Source organism: Lactuca sativa, chromosome 4 (genome assembly GCF_002870075.4).
Source record: "Lactuca sativa cultivar Salinas chromosome 4, Lsat_Salinas_v11, whole genome shotgun sequence".
NCBI lineage: Eukaryota > Viridiplantae > Streptophyta > Magnoliopsida > Asterales > Asteraceae > Lactuca > Lactuca sativa.
In genome coordinates, this window is record NC_056626.2 from 403,084,042 (window position 1) to 403,101,408 (window position 17,367).

At 31.7% G+C, this 17,367-nt stretch overlaps 3 protein-coding genes across 3 annotated transcripts; 2 read left to right on the forward strand and 1 right to left on the reverse strand.

Annotated features, from left to right (window-relative positions):
- The first annotated feature begins 1,482 nt into the window (after positions 1 to 1,482).
- Positions 1,483 to 5,899, forward strand: LOC111920496 (uncharacterized). The gene is made up of 13 exons (XM_052770722.1): positions 1,483 to 1,736; positions 2,483 to 2,627; positions 2,776 to 2,843; positions 2,932 to 2,985; positions 3,072 to 3,155; positions 3,277 to 3,362; positions 3,452 to 3,532; positions 3,641 to 3,771; positions 4,169 to 4,210; positions 4,594 to 4,670; positions 4,753 to 4,834; positions 4,908 to 4,989; positions 5,490 to 5,899. The coding sequence occupies exons 1-13, from the start codon at positions 1,642 to 1,644 to the stop codon at positions 5,729 to 5,731; spliced, it is 1,269 nt and encodes a 422-aa protein (XP_052626682.1). The 5' UTR covers positions 1,483 to 1,641; the 3' UTR covers positions 5,732 to 5,899.
- A 1,978-nt stretch (positions 5,900 to 7,877) lies between these two features.
- Positions 7,878 to 11,085, forward strand: LOC111920497 (protease Do-like 1, chloroplastic). The gene is made up of 8 exons (XM_023916077.2): positions 7,878 to 8,359; positions 8,656 to 8,778; positions 9,319 to 9,490; positions 9,702 to 9,739; positions 9,980 to 10,178; positions 10,260 to 10,412; positions 10,602 to 10,736; positions 10,819 to 11,085. Exons 1-8 carry the CDS (start codon positions 7,893 to 7,895, stop codon positions 10,894 to 10,896), a joined length of 1,365 nt encoding a protein of 454 aa, XP_023771845.1. The 5' UTR covers positions 7,878 to 7,892; the 3' UTR covers positions 10,897 to 11,085.
- Positions 11,086 to 12,531: 1,446 nt separating this feature from the next.
- On the reverse strand, positions 12,532 to 16,057 carry LOC111920498 (carbonic anhydrase 1). The gene is made up of 9 exons (XM_023916078.3): positions 15,814 to 16,057; positions 15,458 to 15,519; positions 15,011 to 15,154; positions 14,885 to 14,933; positions 13,824 to 13,940; positions 13,632 to 13,685; positions 13,157 to 13,242; positions 12,949 to 13,054; positions 12,532 to 12,840 (listed from the first exon to the last, which is right to left on the reverse strand). The coding sequence occupies exons 1-9, from the start codon at positions 16,006 to 16,008 to the stop codon at positions 12,676 to 12,678; spliced, it is 978 nt and encodes a 325-aa protein (XP_023771846.1). The 5' UTR covers positions 16,009 to 16,057; the 3' UTR covers positions 12,532 to 12,675.
- Positions 16,058 to 17,367: the final 1,310 nt, after the last annotated feature.

Below are 17,367 nucleotides of genomic sequence, written 5' to 3' on the forward strand. Positions count from 1 at the left end.
CATGGAAAACATACACTTTGTTATGTTAAGTATGATTTTAATATTGATGTGAATTAAAAGTCGGATAATAGGTTAATAATCTCAACGTCATAATGTGAAATTTCTTGTTGCTTTAGATTTCATGTGGATTTAGAAAATTTTGACATAATCACCCAATTTCACTAAACTTTACATGCATATAACTAATCACTAGGTTTCCGACGAAGATTTTTTTTTTTTGGATTTGCCACTAAGTAAATGACTTTGAGAATCGTACGATTTATTAGGAGATGAATCTTGACAAAATAATGGAGGACATATATGTAATAGATGAAAATAGTGAAGATAGTGATAAAAAAGGGCCAATAATGAGGATAGTGACTTCATTGTTGATGAGGATAATGCAATATATGATGTTTAAGTAGCCATGATAGACTTTGGTTTAAATGTTGGCTTAGACTATCTCTGTGTGTGTGTGTCAGTGTGTGTATGTGGGTGGGGGGGGGGGGGGGGGGGTTGTACATCATGATGTTCTAATTGAGAATTTAGAGTATTTTGAGGTTGTTTGATTACCTTTAAATGGAACTATTCATATGTAATATTTGAATAGCCCAACATTCAAGATGTTTGATTCAACTTCTGAACCGATCAAAATCTTTTGAATGACTTATGAATGTTAAGGAACACTATCTTCTCCTAACCATCAAGAGATTGGAATCATTCAACATTAAATGGTTCAGTTTTATCAAACATTCCCTTATTGAAGGGATTTTGGTAACACAAGTTCATAAGATCGTGGTATTGAAAGGAAAATGAACTAGAGTACTAGGAACTAAAGAATCGAAATAATGGGTTATTTGATGGTTTAGGACCAAATCAAACCTGATCGAGTCAAGATCTGATTGAGTCAACACGGGTTATGTTTAGAACTGAATCAAAGGCTTCTAATTGTTAGATGCACCCTCACAATCCACCTTTACTTGTACTTTATTATATTTCCACTATATACTAATTCATCTTAGTTCTATATGAAAGTGACAGCAAGAACTTGGGATGTTATATATAGATGGATGGATGTTGATCTCCCCCAAAGGAAGGTGCTAGCATGAACAACAACCCCTTTTGCTTAAACATTATTCTAGAAAATCAAAAGACATAAAAAGACTATGTTATAAATCATGATATTAGAACTAGGATGAATTTTTTCTGAACAACTGGAATATTTTACGCAAGAAACTAAAAGACTTGCACATTACATAATAAATTTGGGTTTGAATCCAAAACACCCAACCAATTTCTAATTTTCTATCTTTCTAAAAAAACACATTACATAATAAATTTGGGCTTGAATCCAAAACACCCAATTAATTTCTAATTTTCTATCTTTCAAAAAAAAAAAAACTATCTTTCTTTCCCAGTTTGAGCCCAATTTATTTTGCCAACGAGGCCCAAGGCTCTCATCCAAAACGTGCCACGTCACTGACAGAAAGAGTCGTTCAGTTAAATCAGAAATGCGCGGGGGAGGGTTCAGAAGTTCATGGCTTCCCAACGAACTCCTTACTTTGTCTGATCGATCAACCTGTTCAGAAAGAAATGTTTATCAGAAACCCTATACGAATTTCTGAAGAGAGAAAGCGAAATTAATTTGTGAGAAACTAAAAAATGGGTGGTTTATTGTCGCTGACCAAAGGGCCTCCACCGCCTATGGTGTTGGTTCCGCCGCTCTTCGATTTCCCTCCGCTCGCTGCTCGTACCAGGTCTTCTCTATGTTTTCTCCCTTCAATTGGTTCAATTACAGTATAGATTCATGATTTTTTGGTGTGTTGATTTGATTTTAAAATTTCGAAAATTTAAAGCATGTTTCGTTGTAATCAGGGTTAGTGATTTGAATAATGCATTATGTTATGTAACTTATACTCGTGGTTTAAAGAATTTGGAACCGGCGTGGGAGGTTGGCACGTCAGATACTTCGTAACAAACCCTAGAGAATCACATTTTCTGAGGAAAAATGACATATTTTATCAATACCTTATATGATTCTTAATCAAGCACACTACTATTTTTTGGAATCTTCTGCCAAACATCAAAGTCTAAATATCCTAATCATGTATAAAATATTGAAATTCGTGCTTTAAAATAATATGTGATTGGAGGAACACCAGGGTTTCATGTTATCCACATTAGGGAAATTTGAAATTAGGGCATCAAACGATGGATTTTGATTTTTGAGCCAATGGAGGGCCAAAGGCTTTCTTGTACCCATAGCTCCATGTGATGAAATGTTATGGCCTTTTGAAGTGGCATGCTTTTCTCATTCCCACTGTTTCATCTATGAATTGACCTACTGATTTATGTATTCTGTATCAACTATCAAGAAGTTCATCTTTGGAAGATGGAAGTATTGATCTTCATAGTTAGTTGCTTTATTTACACATCTGCTTTTGTAGGATATCAACTATATATTTGGTTTTGATTATAATCACTTCATTTTGAAGTGATGCAGGATGTTGGAGCCATCATATAATCTGCTATTTGGAAAGCTCGCCTTAAAAAGTCTCTTTGAAGATTACTTTGATGCAGCAAATCATTTTAGTACTATTTTTATGTTGAAGCCAGTTGATGATCATCATGTCGATTTAGTAGCAACTGTATCCATCAAAACTGTTAATTACTTACAATCTTTCCAAAGATTCTTCTAATCCATTTATTTATGTACATTCTCTTTTATCTTTCATTTGGAGTTTGAGTCAACTTTTATGCCAAATGTGAATGAAAAGTTCCTTAGCCCTCATTCAGGTTTCAGGTCCTCTTGATAACAAGCCTGATGATCCAATTGTTGGTAATGCACTATTTCGTTGGCAAAGGTATTGTAAAGAGTTATTTATTTCCAAATTTTTTTACATTTTCTTCTTTTGGATTTCTTTCTAAAGGAAATTCTTTATGTTCTTACAGTGATGTTGATGATCCTCACACATTCACAGATCTATATGTATCAAGTTCTGATCCGTAAGTATCTAGAGTGAGTTTTTATTTTTATTACTAATTTACTATCCTATCCTCCTCTTATGTTCTTACATGTTTTTATCTTTTAGGATTTTACTCATGAGAGCATGTGCATACTACCCGAAATATGGTTTTGGAGCATTTGGCATTTTTCCAGTGCTTAAAAAACAGAGGTTTATTCATCTTGTTTTTTTTTTTTTTTTTTTAATTTATTTATTTATTTTTTATTTTTATTTTAATTCCATTATGATTTCTTATTTATGGTTTTCTAATTTCTACTCGCTTTGCATACAGAGTATCTCCAGAAGACTATGGAACAATGGGTTTGAGATATGGCTCATCAAGGTTATCATTTGGAGCCACACTTTTGCCATATTCATGTATGTTACATGCATTGACAAAAAATAAAAAATAAATACTTTATTTTTTTTTGAGTTAAAAAAAAAAAAAAACTATTTCTTGAATGTAGTGGGAGATGATGTCCCGAAATCTGCATGGCTGGTGAGCAAGATAGGGAGATTAACTGCTGGGGTGCAATATGATCCTCAATGTAAGATTCTTTCTTAAGTCTTAACCATAAATATATATATTTTTTATTTTATTCTTTTTATGCAAAATTTTAAATTGAGATGTTGTCATGGTTATTGTGCTTGGATAGTTGAAAAGAAGGATGGTGCAAAGTATAAAAATTTGAAGAATTGGAACTGTGCAATAGGATATGGACTTGGATCAGGAAGCCCATTGAGTCCTTCATTCAATTTTGGTCTTGAATATGCTCAAAATTCCCAGGTTTTTCAGTGTTTATGATTCTTGCATTTTCATTTTTTTTTCCCTTTATACTATTTCTATTTTCATTTTTCAGATTCCAATTTATTTCTGTTTCTTTATATGTCAAATTTTATTTTCAGTGGTCTACTTGAATGCTTCTCTGATAATATTTCTGGTCTGTGACCAGAAATATATATACATTTTTACAATTTTATGAGTTTATTTACATTTTTTTTTACCTTTTTATTCGACGTTATACAGAAAATACTGAAAACATTGTTAAGTTTAGTACATCGAATGGGTAATTAAAAACTATAATTTCATTTTTTTTGTAGTTAACCCCTTTATTATTTGGCTGTGATAATTACTCCATCAAAACTTAAGTACTTATGTTTATTTATAAACACTTTAATTGCAGTTCATAGCCTCTTTCTATCAGCATGTGGTGGTCCAACGAAGGGTATGCTCTTCTCTCTCTCTCTCTCTCTATATATATATATATATATATATATATATATATATATATATATATACACGTGAATCTTCTGTTTTACATTAATAGAGCAGGAATTACATAGAATAATTTGGTACATAAGCATTCCTACATACCTAGTGTTTTTAATTTGTAAAAGTGTCCCATTTAGTTAAAACAGTTTGATTTTTTGAGTCATTTCATCAACATCTTAATTTAATTTAATAGTGCTACACCATTTGCAAAGTATATTAGTTATAAAGGGCAAATGTCAGAAATATACAACCTACTATAAGCCAATAACCTGAAAAACCCCAGTTTGATAGAATCAAGAAGTCTGAAATTTGAATTAATTTTTTTTAATTATGTAGGTGAAGAATCCACTTGAAGAGAATGAAATAATTGGAATCACAAATTACATAGACTTTGGATTCGAGTTGCAAACAAGGTAAATTTAGATGTGAAATCTATCCACATAAATAATACTCTCTGTGACTTAAAGAAGTCCTTATATTTGTTAACAAACACAGGGTGGATGATCAAAAGTCATCAAACAATTCTACCTTTAATATTGCTGCATCTTGGCAAGCCAATAAAAACATTTTGCTCAAGGTACCTTTTTATTTAATTTCATATACTAATTATTGTTTGATTTATACTATTAATTCACCAATATATCTTCCAGGGAAAAGTGGGCCCTCTTTGTTCATCTCTGTCTTTAGCTTTTAAGTCATGGTGGAAACCTGCATTCAGTTTCAATGTCACAGGTAACTTTACTAGCTATAAATTATATATAGACTTTTGAAGAATGATTGAGTTTTAAATAACATGATTTCCGTTATTAAGAAAAACTTCCAATTGATGTTTTATATTTTTGATCCCAAATACCCCAATCAAAGATCGAATATTTCACATATTTGAAGATTAATTAATCAAAGATGTAAGAATTTATGATTTATATTTATAGTTTATAATTGTTAATCATTTGAAAAGTTACTATTTTATTGTCGTAATAATCACTAAAGGAGGATCATATAAGAAATATATAATAATATTCAAAATTTTAATCTTGTGACGTTAAAAAAATCCTTGGATCAAATTCGTCAGACGACCGTGATTTATAGGGGCCCACCGATGAATTTGATCCGAGGGCTGTGATCGAGTTCTCATTTGAACTTGACTCGAGTATGTTTTAATAAATCCAAAAGGTTATATATGTAAAAATATAAGTAAAACATGTGATTTAATTAATATGATGACATGGCAGCTACACGAGATCGTGCAATAGGAAAGACATGTTTTGGAGTTGGTCTTCGTGTGGATAATGTAAGAGAAGCAAGTTACCAAAGGGCGGATCCAAATTATGTAATGCTGACACCCAATAAAGAACATTTAGCGGATGGAATCCAGTGGAAATCCGGGATGAGACCCATGTTGCAATCCGATGTCAGTTCTGGCAACTTTGATAGCCTCCCCAGGGAACTCAGACCCTATGGTAGAATGTTTTGATCTTCTTTTTTCTTCAACCCTCTATACTCTATACTTATTTCCTTCACTTTTTTTTTCTTTAAATAATTCAACTTTTCTCTCAAGTAGCTCATCAAAGTGTTTTGTTTGCTATTATTATGTTTTTTGTTAACATTTTTCTTGTTTCATTCTTAATTGGTTAGTTGGGCATGTTAAATCTCTTTTAAGTCGATATAATTTTTAGATTATGTTTTTTATGTATTATAAGCACGGCACCATATCTGAAATGATTTTTGGAGAAAAAGAAACCCAAGCATGGTATTAATATTCCCCTAAGTTGAGAATTAACTTACTCTGGAGGATATCTAATTAATTAGACCCCAAATATGAATAGCTAAGTGGACAAGAAAATAAGATTTATTCCTGGGTCTTGATACAAGTATTGTAAGACGTGCATAAATCCTAATCCACTTCAATATCTTGTTTGCCCAAAGTATATGTAGTGGATATTTTGTTCATACCAACACATTCCACTTGATAGGAGTCAATTTGTTCAATCGAGTTGAAGTGTCTCCCTCCTGTAACTAAAGAAGTTTTATCAATAATCTTAGTCTTGTCAAACAAACCATGTAGCCATTCATACTATCAAGCCCACACACAATTCTCAAAATACAATAATTTTTAAAATATGAATTATAGAGTATTAAATTAAAAAAATGATAAATCAGAGAGTATTTGGTCGTGATCTTTGAATTGTATGGTATTCGTCTGCTTGTCGTGTTATTTTTATGGTAGGTAATCTGCTATTAAGAAGTTAAAAACTTCAACACACAAAATTGAGAGTAAAATCATTTCATAAAATTTTCGCTTTACTTTATTTCATAGAATCAACGATCTTTACACTTACTCTCATTTATAATCAAAACCAATTCAACTATTTATTAAAAAAGTAACCTCTCTTTTCCACCTATACAACTCAACTTTTACACCCATTAGCAACCCAATCCAAACTAAACATTTTTTTTTTTTTACTTATTTATGATTAATTTTTATTATATTATACAAACTTTTATTCGATTTATAACCATTTTCTTTTATTTTTTAGATTCTATAGACAATATAAAATATTCTCGTAAAAAAAATCATAAAATATATAAATATTGGTCTTTGTTCATAGATAAAACTATTTTACGTGTTTTAGTATATTTTGTTTATTTTTTTAAATAAAAGTAAAATGAAAATAATTAAAAAATAATGTTTAACTAAAAAAGAATTATAAACAAATAAATAAAAGAAAAGGGCAATGTATGTTTGGTGGAGCAAACCGGTCGTGAGTTTTAAGTCAATTTTTAATTTCTTTTAATCAAAATGTGGCAACCGACCAAACATTTGGTTGCCAACGGGGTAAGTTATATTATCTATGCCAACTATTGTTAGTGAATTACCTATGCCAACTATTGTTAGTGAATTACCTATGCTAGACATATATCTAATTTTACATTATTACATATAGGACATGTATTTGATGTTATTATGCATTATTGAGTACATTTCATGCACACTACACAATTACTATTATATGTTTGACACAACATACACACTATTACATATAAAAATGATATATTACAATCATTATATTTTTGACAAAATATAATAATTATATCGTGTTTGAAACACCATCCATACTGTTCAGTTCTCCACGCACACACCCACCAACAACTGCCTTGCCAAACAAACAATGTAAACGGAAAGATGCTCATCTATGGAGAATTTGCTTAACCACAAGAGAATTTGTTTTATTTTTAAAGTAATTTGTGTGTGATACAGAAAAAGAAAGAAAGCCATTTAATTTGTATCTCAATTGAGTTGCTATTCGAGGTATGTTTGGCAAACCGTAAGTTGTAGCTAAAATATATAACTTTTATATAACCAAAATGTAAATTAAAAAACTCCTAACAATTAAGTAACCATATCTTCTTTATAACCATTTATAACCATTAAAAGATTGAAATCATTAAATAAATATATCAAAGATTTTTTTCTTTGATAAAGGAGGGGTTAGATGATAACTTTTCATTAATATTATTTTATTTTATTATTATTATTTTATTTTATTTTAGCTGTTAAATGACTAGTAGTTGAATAAATCTGAAACAATAAGAAAAGATCCAAATTAAACTAATATTGATTGAAATTGCCCAATATGCATAAAAACAAGTCATCACTCTATGCTTACGCAGTAGGAATCGCAGAAACAGGAATGGCTGCATATTCATTCCTCTCCACATACTTCTCTTCTCCGACTCTCCCTCCTCGACTTCCTTCTCCTAATCGTCTCCCAAACTCCACGCTTCCTCTTTCTAGAGACTTCTCTCATCGCAGTCTCCGTAGCACTTGCATCGTTGCCTCTCTTGGCCAAACTTATCACAGTAACCACTCGCCGGCGCCGGAGTCCACCAATTGTTGTATCCTCAACAAATTCCTAGATTCATTAGTCGTATTGATCACTTCTGCAGCACTTTCTGTCTCTATTTTTGTTACCGATGTCGATTCGGCTGCTGCTTTTGTTGTTACTCCCTCTAGGAAGTTGCAAACCGATGAGCTAGCTACCGTTCGTCTTTTCCAGGATAATACTCCTTCCGTTGTCTACATCACTAATTTAGCTGCCAGGTACTTCTATTACTACAATTTAAGTAAACATCTGTTTTTGTGGCTGTCATTGTGTTTGTTGAATCTGGAACGGAATTATGTGGTCAAACTAAAGGCAAAATTCTGATGATCTAGTTGATTTCGATTGAAATTTCTCATCTGATGTTTTTTTTTATCACGGATCATCGGATAAACATTTAGAAATGATTGATAAGGGATATGATGCTAACGTCAGGCATTTTTGATCTCATGAGCTCAATGGAGATACTGGACTTTTGTTAATTCATTCGTTTTCTGATTGAAGTTATGTTGTCTAGGCAGGATGCATTTACTTTGGATGTCTTGGAGGTGCCTCAGGGGTCTGGATCAGGCTTTGTTTGGGATAAAAAAGGTCACATTGTCACAAATTATCATGTTATTCGAGGTGCGTCCGATCTCAGGTTGGTCAAGTTTTGCCTCTTCTCTCATGTCATGGAATACGCAGAGTGAATATTGCTTTTTCATTTAAGACTTGCTACGAATATTGAGTTGAATGATTGGTTGTAAGTTTGATTTGACTAGTAGGCTTAATTAGAAGAGATGATAAGTTTCAGAAATGAAAATGAATAAAAGAACAACAGATAAGTGATTGATGCCTTCCCATAGTGACATATTATGATGCTTTTGGTTGTTGATTACAAGTCCTTTAAGCGATGTACTATAAGCCAAATCCGATATAATAAGAATACTGATATAACCCATGGTATAAAGACACTCAAAATCATGGAAGTACCAATTTCAACCCGTGGTAATAATAGGAGATATAGTTTGCTGATCTATCATATCTGAGAGGATCTCTCGACCTTCTAAAAATCACATGGTTTAAGTTTAACCTAATAGAGTAGGTATATATTTCCAATATCTTCAATGATCTTAGTATTTGTATTCCTTGAACACCTTGTAAAATGCATAATTCAATGAGTTGATTTATGTATAAACAGGGTAACTCTTGCTGATCAGACCACATATGATGCAAAAGTAGTTGGCTTTGACCAAGATAAGGATGTTGCTGTACTGCGTATCGATGCACCAAAAGATAAATTGAGACCAATTCCAGTTGGTGTCTCTGCTGACTTGCTTGTTGGACAAAAAGTGTTTGCTATAGGAAACCCTGTGAGTGTGCATACACACGTAAAAATACAAGCATATTTATATACATCATACATACATCTGCATATATATATGTTTTGCAAAATTGCTGCTTCAAATCAATATTTCGTGCAGTAGCTCTCCTTGTTAATCCTTGTTATTTTCATTTAAATTTCTAGCATCACAGGGCTCTGATGACTAATGTTAAAGTTCATATTTTTTTTTTTTTTTGCAGTTTGGGCTTGATCACACACTAACAACTGGTGTCATCAGGTATGAAAACTTTTGGTTGAAGTGCAAGGGTGACATTCTATTTCTTAATCATACTCACAAACACAAATTGAAAGACAACTTTTATATTCTACACAATATTGTTTTGCATTGTATAGAATACAAGGACTATTTGTAGTTCATACTTTTCCTAATATGAGTTTGTGGACTACAAATATACATATTATGCATAGTAAAATACATGTAAAACATTTGCTAATGTATTGGTTTCCTTATTTGAAGTGGGCTAAGGAGAGAAATAAGCTCAGCTGCAACTGGGCGTCCGATCCAAGATGTTATCCAGACAGATGCTGCTATTAACCCTGGTAATAGTGGGGGCCCACTTCTTGATAGCTCAGGAAACCTTATTGGGATAAATACAGCTATATACTCTCCATCTGGTGCATCATCTGGTGTTGGATTTTCCATTCCAGTTGACACTGTAAGTTACATTAAACTACCATTGTTTTGATCTTAGTTGTCATCTAGGGTTAATTTTCTTTTTATTAAATCGTATGTTTAGGTTGGTGGAATTGTTGACCAGTTGGTGCAATTTGGGAAAGTTACAAGACCTATTTTAGGAATTAAGTTTGCACCTGATCAGTCTGTGGAACAACTTGGAGTCAGTGGAGTACTTGTCTTAGATGCCCCTCCAAATGGTCCAGCTGGAAAAGCAGTAATTCCACTTTCTATACAACTTTACCTTTTATCTCTATCATGTTTAATGGATTATTGCCACATCATCATCACACTTTCTATATCACTTTACCTTTAAACTTTAATACAGTTCAACGGACTGCCATGTCAGCATTGTAATTTTTATCATTTATTTATTTTACATACACCGATTAACCTGGACCTACAGGGTCTTCTATCAACGAAACGTGACACGTATGGAAGGCTCATATTGGGTGACATTATCACATCTGTAAATGGAAAAAAAGTCTCTAATGGAAGTGATTTATACAGAATTCTTGACCAATGTAAAGTTGGTGAAACAGTAAGTTCTTGTTTAACTATTGAAGTTATTATTTCTGAAAATTCATCTTCTTCCGATATTCAAGTTGTTTTGTGATGATTAGGTGTCTGTTGAGGTGCTTCGGGGTGACCATGTAGAGAAGATCCCTGTGATACTTGAGCCCAAAGCCGATGAGTCATGATTCCTCAAAATGTGAGGTCAGGTTGTGAATTTGTATTTACTATTTATTATGAGAAATATCTCACACTGTATTATTTGACGTATTGTTTCCTAATAGTGGCTCATGTAAATAGTCTACAACCACAATCATGTATTAACTTGAAACTATATATAGTTGTAATCCTTTCAGAATGTCATTATAGTTACTTTACTCTTGTCATGTTCATGAATATGTAGCTACCAAATATTTCTATATCTATCTTTATTTATTTAGAATTATGAATGAAGCTACATGGTTCCAATTTATTCATAGAAAATGGACTTCTACCTTCCATTGAGGAAATTCAGACCTACATCAGCCAGATTGCATCGGGTATAATTTCCATCTATAGGTTGTTTGACCTATACGAGTTTGGTGTTTTATATTTTGATTTCCTCTGATGTTTTATGTAATGTTAATTGCAACAAACTCCAACTATAGTGACATTTATGGAATAGTAGGAACATGACAAACTGCTATGAACTCTGACTTTTCAAAATAGAATCAAAACAAGAAACGATACCCAAAAGCTTCACTAAATTGATAACACCCAAAATGAACAATAGAAAACCCTGAAGATTTTGCTAGAGATTCGAGAGGCTAGCCTCTCCCAAAGTACAAGACCTAATTTCACCAAAAAGATGATATTCTCCTCTCCCACTACTAGCTAAATACTGCTCTAACAGAAATAAAACCTAAATTGCCTGAATTACCCTTCTACTATCAAAGATGCCATAATCATTTTATTGAATTTCCATAACTGCCTTTACTAGAATATCTGATGTGTAGCACAAGCGTGAGGAAAAACATGCAAACTTCAAATATTTGTAACTTTTAAACAAGCAGTTTCAGAGCCCAAGATATCAAAGCCCAAATTCCATTGTACAAGGCTCAAATTTTGATTCTCCCCAAATTCAGTGTTTTTAATAATTTCTCTTATTTAAGGGTTAATATCAATAAAAAGATCTTATATTTTTGGGGGTTTTCCAGATTAAACCTAAATTTTATTTTATTTTTCTAAAAAAGACCTTGCTTTTTTTTTTTTTTTTTTTTCTGATTTGACCATTTTAGTAGGTTTACTTATAATCATCCGATTTTAGACAAAATATATTTCCGAAAAAGCCCTCCATTTTTTTTCCAAAAACTCCCTTAGATTTTTTTTTCCAAAAAAACCCCTCATGTTTGACAATTTTGGAAAAACAAATTGATGGATCTTTTCGGAGAAAAAGTAAAAATCTGAGGGGGTTTTCGAATTTTTTTTTTGATGGGTTTTCTGGAAAAAATGTATAAAACCATTAGATTACCGGTAAACCTACTAAAAGGGTCAAATTGGAAAAAATGAAGAAAATGCAAGGTCTATTTTAAGAAAAAGTTAAAGTTGAGGTTTAATCCGGAAAAACCCAAAATATAAGGCGTTTTATGATATTTAACCATTTATTGAATTTGTAATGTAAATAGCATGAAATGAGATATTTCCATATGCTATCTTAGGTAGGAGATTTTAGTCATAATTTCTAAATTTTGGTTAAACTCGCCTACATTAGCAGTGTCTTATTATGCATAGAAAAATCATTCCGAAATATAATACTATACGAAATGATAGATTAAGCATATGCATACATATCAAAGACTTTATTTATTATATCAGAAGAGGTGCAAAGACCAGAATTATTACAAGTAGAGATGGTAGGTGAAATTCAAGTGGAACAAAAGAGTGAAGGGTAAAGATGGAATTATATATAAAATACAAGTGTGAATCAATCAAGCAGAAGTGGTAGGAGAAAGTCCAAAATCAAGTCCCCACAGCTCAAATGTCCCATTAACAAAGTCATAGTGTCCACCCTTAAGTGCCAGTGTTTTCTTCACTAGTCCATCTCTTACAAACGGGTAAGTCAACAGGTTTGCAAGAGACAAATTGACTGCCTCCTGAAAAGTCAACACATGATTATTAGCTCTTAACACACACACACAAAAAAAAAAAAAAAAAAAAAAAAAAAAAACTATTAACCTCGTTGAAGATTAATTGTTATTTACCTTTTCACAGGTTACACATTGATCATCAAGAGATGAACTGGTATGCTCTGCTTTCACCTTTGACTTTGCAGGGAGAGCAACTTTGACCCAGTCCTCGATGAAATCACTGTCATATCAACGTGAAGGAATTGAAGATAAAAACAAGGGCAAAACGGTAATTTCAACCAGGTCCTAACTTTTTGCATATTGAAAGGGCAATAAAACTTACGTAACGTGAGGTCCTTCATCTGGAAAGGTCATTAGACCCTTGATCCCACCACAACGGCTATGTCCAATTACAACTATTTGCTCCACCTACATATCATTCAATTCCATAACTTGATTAATTTAAAAATTAAAACGAATGATTGACCTTTTTAGGAAGTCAAACAATGCTATTTTTAGATTTAATATATACTAACATGGTTACCAAAATTTGACTACGTTTATCAAAAATATTTATCTATAGTTTGCAAAATGTGTAAACTCGTATATTCTTACGACTAGTCAAAATATGTCCGGTTGACCTGTCGACACTTTTTTTATCTAGTTAATATATTAATAAGATTACAAAAACTCTTAGTAAAATAATGATCTAATCTTTTTTGAATAAGCAACTTAGGAGGTGATAAATCTTTTAGTGTTACCATTTGACCCATTATTAATAACTACAGTCCGACCCGACCGACCCATTTTGGAATTACCTTGAGATGAAGAACTGCATACTCAACAGCAGCTCCTACTCCAGCATATTTAACCTGTTTTTGCAAGTAATCAAGAAAACCAATAATTAAGTTGTGATTCTTTAGATAATGATTATTATTATTATTCTTATTATGATTTATGATGATGATGATGATGATGATGATGATAAAGAATTAAATTTGTGATTGAACCTTGTCAAATGGAGGAACCATGTTGGCTACATTACGGACAACAAATGCCTCGCCAGGCTGGAAATCCAACACGTGTGATGGGCAAACCCGGGAGTCTGAGCATGCAAACACCATAAACTGCACACACACACACACACACACACACACACATATATATATATATATATATATATATATATATATATATATATATATATATATATATATATATCATTGGTACATGTTAAATGTTAATAGCATCCTACTTTCATTTCTTCACGTTATAGCATTCTACTTTTAAAAAATTACAAAATGATTGGATGGGATTTTAAAGCGTAAAATGATCTCCTAATAAGAAAAAAAAAGAGCAAAAGTAGATTTTCTAAAGTAAAATGTCTTCATAAGAAAAAGAGTAAATTACATTTTTGGTCCCTGAGCATAGCTGAATTTTTCAATCTTGGTCCCAAAAAGTTTTCTCTTGCAATTTGGGTCCTTATTTGAGGTTTTGTAACGTTTTTTGAGACCAAAATTGCAAAAATCAACTCTATACTCAATGACCAAAAGTAGTCATTTTAGTTGGAACATGGATCAAAGACGTTACAAGAGCCTCAAATAAGGACCAAAATTGCAAAAGGAAACTTTTGGGGCCAATTGCAAAAATTAGCTATACTCGCAGGCTATGTTTGGCAGACTAGCTGAAAAGCTAACTGCTAGCAGATAAAAAATGACGTTTGATAAAACTAGTCGATAAGTTACTTGAATATGTAAAATGATATAAAAGGGCATGTAGAAGATTGAGAATTTTTTTTTTTTTTTTTTTTTTTTTTTTTTTTTTTTTAATATAATAAAGGTATATTTGAGATAATTTAAAAAAAATTCAATAAGCTCATTGAAAAGCTAGTCTGAGTAATTTTTTAAAAAGTTAGCTTATAAGCTACGTTTTGGTTTGCTAAACATGACAACCTTAAAAAACACGAAAAATAAGGTAGCTATTATGACGTGTCAAACATAGTTTTACTTTAAGAAAAAATTTGAAAGTACAGTGCCATTTCACTAATTTTTCTTTGAAATGAGTAGTATACCTTTGGGCTCTGGCCTTTTGAAAGTTCATCATACAAAGCTGGATTAGTTCTGCATATAACTCCACCACATGAGCATTTAGTAAACCCCAAATCTTTATAAAAAAAAAATTATCGTAAAAAACTTACATATATTTTTCGGTCTTGAATTTGGCAAATCCAGTTTTGATCCTCTCAACAGGGTCAAATGCTGGTTTGGAGTTTGGTGTTTGAAGCTCAGCTGTGATTGCATCAATTTTTGCTGCAGCCACAGGTGCCAACTCTCCCTTCTCACTGCAAAACCATCATTAAATTAATTAATAATATTCAGAATTTATTTAATCAAATAATAAAAAGGTTGTGGGACGTTGGAAAACTAGTGTTACCTTTTAAGTGAAATTGGGAATTATTTAGATTTAATAGAACATGTGGTTTTGACAAGGGTAGAGTGTACGTAAAACGACTTTCAAAACAATTTATAATTTAGATTATATACGAACTTTAAAAAACTCAATATTTATTGGTTTTTTATGTAAATCTATATCAAAATAAAGGACCCGTTACGACATAAAGTAAAATCTATTAATATATCTTTACCTTAGAAGTTTTTTAAGTGCAGCAATGGCCTCCTCATACGATTCGTTTCCCATGTCTCCTCTCTGCAAATATATCACATTTCAGAATTCCATTCTATATATAAATATCATCTTTCAAAATTCACAAAAAAAATCGTCATTTATTTATTAACGAGATTTCATCAGTTTCGACATTGTCTTTATGGCTCGTTTTAATGCTATACGTCTCTTGTGTGCTTTTTCGTGTCTCATTAAAATTAAAATTGATTGGCTAAAGCTAACTCCCATAAATGTAGCAAAACAGAAAAATGTTAAATTAAAAGAAAAAAAATTCATAAACTTAAAAGTAGTTAATTAGTCCCTATAAAATATATATACCCAAGTGGGGGTGATGATCGGAGTTGGGGCAGCAAAAACGGGCTGGTTACGGATGAGGCTTGGAGTAGAAGGAGGAGGTGCGGAGGATGATGAGGTGTTGCTCAGCCTTGCAATACAAGTGGAAACGGTGGTGGAAGGTTTCTTGAGAGATGGAGTGTTGAAATTGGGTGTAAATGCGGCGGCTGTTGCAGACATTGATCACCACAACGGTGGAAGAGGTTGATGTGATCAGTTGTCGGAGTTTTCATTGGGGTTTTATACTAATTCCATCTCTCCGGTTTTTGCATGGATAATATGAGGGATCAGGTTTGGACGTACCACAAAACTCCACGTGTCACCCCTCCATGCATATTTTTTTTATTATGTATATATATACACAACCACATCGTTTGTTCGTTATATAATATTGAGTGGGTGTTTAATTAATATACATTTTCAGAATAATTATCTCAAAGATAAAGAGTAAAATAAGGGTAATCATTAGAATGATTAAAAAAAGGACATATGTCATTAAATGATCAATTTTTAATACTTATTTAACAAAATAATTCATTTCACTAAGTGGACATTGAGAAATGTCTGAAATGACATTATACTTTTAAAAAATGATATCATCATCTCACAAACAAAAGTCGCCTTTTTTTTTTACTTGTAGGAAAAGACTTTGTGGTGGATGTTTATAAAGCAAAATTTTGTGAAGCAAAAACAGTTTGCAAAATGAATGATATTTTTGTGATAAATATTTGAAATATGGTTATTTTCTAACATGACACATCCATTTTCGGTATTTTTGTGATTAATCCATAAAATAAGGAAGCTGATTCATGCTCAGTAGTACACTATGAAAAAAAAATGTCATTGACAAAAAATTATTATGTACGAATAAGCTTTCATAAAATAATTTATTAAAGATAATTATAGTACTTTTTCAGTTTTCATAATTCTGTTTTGTTGAAACATGTTACTTGTTTCTTGGTATGCAAGTACTTTGATATTAATAAAATCATACTGGATTTGTAAACAATAATGATTATTTTACTTTTAAGACAGGGTATTTAGATTCGTAAACAACATGTACATTCTTAAATAATTTTAAAGCATTAGATTTAATGTCTCTAAATTATTTTGAAAATATTATCTATGCTCCTGTGTCCCGCGATTTCTAAATGAAAACCCAAATAAGGTTTAATTAAATTCGTTTAACTTGTTTAAAGAAGCTAATTAGGATTATACACAAAATAATAATAGTAATAATAATAATAATAATAATAAACAATCAGTTTTATATCATGGGGTCCACGACAATCGATGCAGTCATATTATGACAAATCAAGATTCTAGTACGATTATAAGCATAATACGTAAAAATTCAACAACGTTTTAGTTAATTTGTCATGATGTATCGATCAATACGTATCATAGTTTGTATATAATATTATAAATGTTCATTAAAATATAGTTGGGAATGGAATGAGTGATAACAAAGGGGGATAAGGTGTTATCTATAGCATATGGTGGAAGGCGATGGTGATGGTGGTGTGGTTCTATCTAATT

Coding starts and splice junctions, on each gene's coding strand:
- LOC111920496 (XM_052770722.1), top strand. CDS start 1,642: ATGGGTGGTTTATTGTCGCTGACCAAAGGGCCTCCACCGCCTATGGTG. Junction 2,844..2,931: donor GCACTATTTCGTTGGCAAAG/GTATTGTAAAGA, acceptor ATGTTCTTACAG/TGATGTTGATGATCCTCACA. Junction 4,211..4,593: donor ATGTGGTGGTCCAACGAAGG/GTATGCTCTTCT, acceptor TTAATTATGTAG/GTGAAGAATCCACTTGAAGA.
- LOC111920497 (XM_023916077.2), top strand. CDS start 7,893: ATGCATAAAAACAAGTCATCACTCTATGCTTACGCAGTAGGAATCGCA. Junction 8,360..8,655: donor ATCACTAATTTAGCTGCCAG/GTACTTCTATTA, acceptor TATGTTGTCTAG/GCAGGATGCATTTACTTTGG. Junction 9,491..9,701: donor TGTTTGCTATAGGAAACCCT/GTGAGTGTGCAT, acceptor TTTTTTTTGCAG/TTTGGGCTTGATCACACACT.
- LOC111920498 (XM_023916078.3), bottom strand. CDS start 16,008: ATGTCTGCAACAGCCGCCGCATTTACACCCAATTTCAACACTCCATCT. Junction 15,155..15,457: donor GCACTTAAAAAACTTCTAAG/GTAAAGATATAT, acceptor ATGGTTTTGCAG/TGAGAAGGGAGAGTTGGCAC. Junction 13,055..13,156: donor GATGAAGGACCTCACGTTAC/GTAAGTTTTATT, acceptor TTGATATGACAG/TGATTTCATCGAGGACTGGG.